General features: G+C 47.3%; 1 protein-coding gene across 1 annotated transcript; it reads right to left on the reverse strand.

Annotated features, from left to right (window-relative positions):
* Positions 1-1,301: 1,301 nt before the first annotated feature.
* On the reverse strand, positions 1,302-3,341 carry LOC147884599 (U-box domain-containing protein 1-like). Its single transcript, XM_087398030.1, has one exon. The coding sequence runs from the start codon at positions 3,339-3,341 to the stop codon at positions 1,302-1,304; it is 2,040 nt and encodes a 679-aa protein (XP_087254156.1).
* Positions 3,342-4,575: the final 1,234 nt, after the last annotated feature.

The following is a 4,575-nucleotide window of genomic DNA, read 5'->3' on the forward strand; positions in this document are numbered from 1 at the left end:
GGCTTAGGCATGTGGGACTTGCCTCGAGCCCCTTGGCCCTTAGCTCACCACGCTGAAACTTCATTAACTGAAGTGTGCTCAATTTAAATAAGAGCTGTCATATAAAATTCTGAGGCCAATCTACCCTCCATTCTAGCCCTAGTAGCCAAGGAAAAAGGCTTCAAAGTGGCCATTAGTTCCTTCCATTAAAAGACCTTAGTTCCACGTTAAACATGCATTAAAGGCCCTCTCACAGCATGGTCACACATGGCCCCTACTTTGCAAATCAAGCAGAGTGGTTCACGAAAAAGGGGGAAGTAAGAGAGCCGAGTACTTAAGAGGAGAGGCTCTCTTGGAAAAGCAGGTTCTCTATGCATTAAATGCTCTTGTAGCCAATAGGATGCTTCTACAAGCTTGACACCTTAATTAAATTCACATCCAACACCAACACCAACACCAATGGGAGAAATTTCTTGCTTGAAGCCCAAGGTGACATCATGAAAATTCTACCTCTCGATAATTCAAAAGCGTAAAAACCATGCATAGATGGTGTAAGGGCTCTCATGTTGTTCGCATGGTGAGTAAAAAATCGATGAGAGAACTTAGAAGACAGAAATATAAGACTCCGAGTGGGTCATGACTCATGATCAGTGCAGGGTCACACTAAGACTTGAGCACCAGCCAGCGGTAGGGGAAGTTTGGAGATTGTTCGTGCAGAGCTCCACTGGTGAAAAGGGGCACCACTCATAAGTTTGAGGAATGGAAGAATGGTCCAGACTCGGCAGGCAACAGTTACAGCAGACGAAAATTTTAAAGTCGAGCAGTTGCAGATCTGATGTTTGTGGAGTGACTTTTGCAGATCTGATGTTTGTGGAGTGACTTTAAGTATGAAAACAGGTTTTGAGGGTAAAGGCGTGATCATAATCGATCAAAGAACACACAAGACTCAAGACCGCATTAAAACACGTTCATGGGTTGGCGAATTTTCGAAATCATACCTAACAGACAATGTGTTCGTTATTAACCGCCAGAACTTAAGAAAAGACATTGAACCCAGGAAACTAGATCAACAACATTGCAACAAGCTCGTGAGTCTTGAGGAGCAGGAGCTGTATGAGTTCTCATCTTACATACATACTTCGTTTACATTGTTGGCATGATATTAGTATATAAGGATAGTATAGCCAATAAATAAATTGATGCAGAAAGTTACAGCACCTTGAAGAGAGTTGCAGTCGTTAGTGGCAAAATGAGGAGAGTGGAAGATAAGATTGTACTTGATTTGTGTTGCTGATGCCGCTGCTGTTCGAGCAGTTTCATAATCAGTGGATGTTAGAAAGTTTGTTGATGAGTTTGAGGAGGGAAGCTGCTTTGCGCTTAGCTCGAGATGAACCCCCAGCTGCAATGCCGTGCAGCGATGGCAAGGCTGTGGGATGTTGGAACACAGATTTGATCATAGCGTCCCCTCCATTTCTGCAAAGAGCTAGCAGCACAGCAATAGCATTCTCCTTCCCCCTCGTCGATCCCAACCTCAGAAGATCCACCAGAACCGGAATAGCTTTGGTCGCTCTGATCGCAGCTACCCCTTCCACCTCGCCAGCCAGCACTGCGAGCACCGCCAATGAATCGTCCGTTATCCCTGCCCTCTCGTCTGTCAAGAGATCTACCAGCAACGGAATCGCCCCTGATGCTATCACCTTCGCTTTGTTTCCTGTGTACACCGATAGATTGAACAGTGCTGTCGCTGCGTCTTTCTTTCCCCTCGAGCTGCCCTCGCGCATCAGGTTCACCAGTGCTGGAATCGCATGAGGCTTGCTTCCTATCGCTACCTTGTACTCGTTCACCACCGAGAGAGAGAAGAGTGTTGCAGCAGCGTTTTCTCTTGCCTCCATGCTGCCTCCGGCCCTCACTACGTCCACTACGGCGTCTAGTGCCCCTGATGCCACGATCAAACTCTTGTTGTTCTCGCATATGGAGAGATTCAAAAGAGCGGTGACTGCGTTCTCCTGAGTTCGTTGATCCTGGGATGAGAGAAGCGGCACCAAAAAAGGAATCGCGCCCGCCTCGGCAATGCAAATCCTGTTCTCCATCGCGCACTTGGCAAGGAGCCGTAACTCGTAAGCAACTTGTCGCTGAACCTCGGCTGACCCTGTTGCGAGTTTTCCCACAAGATAAGCTGCAGTTTGTTTAGTAGCTTCCAATGCAGCCTGGCGAGCTGAAATGTGATCTTCTGCTATCTCCTTGGTAAAATCATCACCCTTATCGAACGGGATGTTGTGCTGATCACACCACTGGCGGATCATACTGCGGAGGGCGTAGTTTGGAATCAGGCTCACGTGCAGAAGTTTCTGCCCGCTTTTGGGACAAGTGCAATGACCTGATTCAAGCCACTTCGCGATGGATGTGCGATCGTAAGTGTGCCCCGTTGCTACCACTACGGGATCGAGCATAAGGTCTAGAGAAATGGGGCACCTGAACTCGTCGGGGGCAAGCAAGGTACCTGAATATATCAGATCAGATCCGCTTGTGGAGAGCTCTTCTGGATTGGAAGAGCAGGAGCCCCTTGGCGAATCGTCGATCTCAACACTGAACAACAAGCGGTGACAATATCGCACAAAATAGATCAGACTGTTGAGGGTTGATACCACCGTAATTCCTCCAGTGCCTGCCTGATGGTTAATTTCATCTTCCAGCAGTTGGATTTCTCGGTGGCAATCCTCCCTATCGTTCAGATGCAGCGTTTCGAAGATCTTGTGTATTTTTGCTACGTCAAGATCCATCTGCTGCTCGACGCACTTGAGGCAGAACAGTAACTCCAGCCGAAGGCTTTCGACTGTTGCGTCCAGGAGAGGCGTGGCCCTTCTCAGATGCAGGTACACAAGCTCCACCTGTTCGCGCACTTCTTCGGATACGTCTAAGAGTCGCAGAGGAAGAATGTCAAGGGCGTTAGCCATGTCCTGGCTCAGCTCGTGGAATTGGTGCGAGATACGTTCGTGCTCCAACACCTGCCACATGTAGCTGTGCCCTGCGCATTTGTCAAACAAGAGCTTCACCTTCTCAATCGTCGTGCTGAGTTCACGGAAACATAGGACTGCAGATGGCAACAGCGGCGCACCCGAGGTGTCGTTGAGATCCTGAAACAGCAAGGAAAGGATCTTGATTCTGCGAATGGCGGTTGCGGCGTTTTGGCGCTGGCAAAGGAGTCGGGGGTGGTCGGAGACGGAAGGAAGAGTTTCGGTGAGGCTGATGAGAGACTTGAGGAGGTTGGAGGAAGAAGGAGAAGTGCCGAAGGACGAAGCTGATGTAGAGGCCTCAGGGGAATCACTTCGAAGATGATAAGCCATGGAGAGCAGGGTTGCCATGGTGATCTAACAGAGTAGAACAACACAGCATGACCTGGGTCAAGAAGCTATGGTGATGGAGGAATTATATACAGAAGCTGAGAAGCTAGTGTTAATTCCTCCAGTAGGCGAAGGTCTTCCGCTGACGAAGGTGCGATCTACAGTATACAAATGATTTGTGTGATGAAATCGAAGCGTTGCGTAACAGGCACCCAATTATTTGCATCCCAAGCATCCAAAGTGCAGGTGAATCGTGATGGACGATCACAAATTCATTCTGTGTTGCAATCATCTTAACGTTGCTTCGGGTACATCATTCTCTGCTGCCCTACAATATCATCGAAAGCATCGAAACACAACACGATGCAAAAGTGGGCTGATTTTCAAGAGTCGTTTGCGTACAGAAATCCAAAGATGATTGATGAAGCCGTCGTCATCAGAGGTGAGAGAATATGATTCAACTGCCTCAAATTAAATACTGTCAAGCGAGAGATGGCTAACAAACCAGGAAGGTAAAATAAAGCGCGCAGAATTGCCGTCGCTGAGTCAATTTGAATCCATCTGCTGTGCGTGGTGGGATGTAGAATCTAGATGACGTGAAAGAAAAGCGTGCGTTTGTGGTGCATTTGCATGATGATGTTGTTTGAGGAGGAAAGGCCAAATGGCAGCCTCATGTAGTCCTTTGACCAATTCCTTCCAACTTTGAAGCTTAAAAAGGGCCTTAATTCTAGCACCGCGGCTTTAACTATTAGCTCAGGGCATTCCCACGGAATGAAAAACCATTCGCTATTTGAACGGGATCAAATATAGTCGTCGTTCCCATGCATTCAATCGATAACTACGAGTATTTTGATCCGTCTCCTAATGGTTCGTGCGTTAAGAAGCGAAATTCGATTTCCACTTTTTTATCCTCCTTTCTCTCTTGTTGCTATTCTTTATCTCTCTCTCTCTCACACACACAGCGCTTGAATCTCTCTCTCTCTCTCCCTCTTTTGCTTCTTCTTACTCTCTCTCTCTCTCTCTCTCTCAACTTTCAATTTGCCCAAGTAGGCCTCATGAATCCTATTCAACTTGTTCACCCACTAAAGCTAGGACTCATACCTAATCTTTGGTTCCTCACATGTTAAACTAAAATGAACTATTATCTCAAGCATTCTCATCACCACCTCTAACCTCATTTGTTTTGTCCTTCCCTCTCTACTTACTCTCCTCTCTTCCTAGATCTCTCTACACCCTTTGCTCTCTACCTCTGTCT

This window comes from Dipteris shenzhenensis, chromosome 26 (assembly GCF_047967505.1).
Source record: "Dipteris shenzhenensis isolate YYH24624 ecotype China chromosome 26, Dip_SZ_1.0, whole genome shotgun sequence".
NCBI lineage: Eukaryota > Viridiplantae > Streptophyta > Polypodiopsida > Gleicheniales > Dipteridaceae > Dipteris > Dipteris shenzhenensis.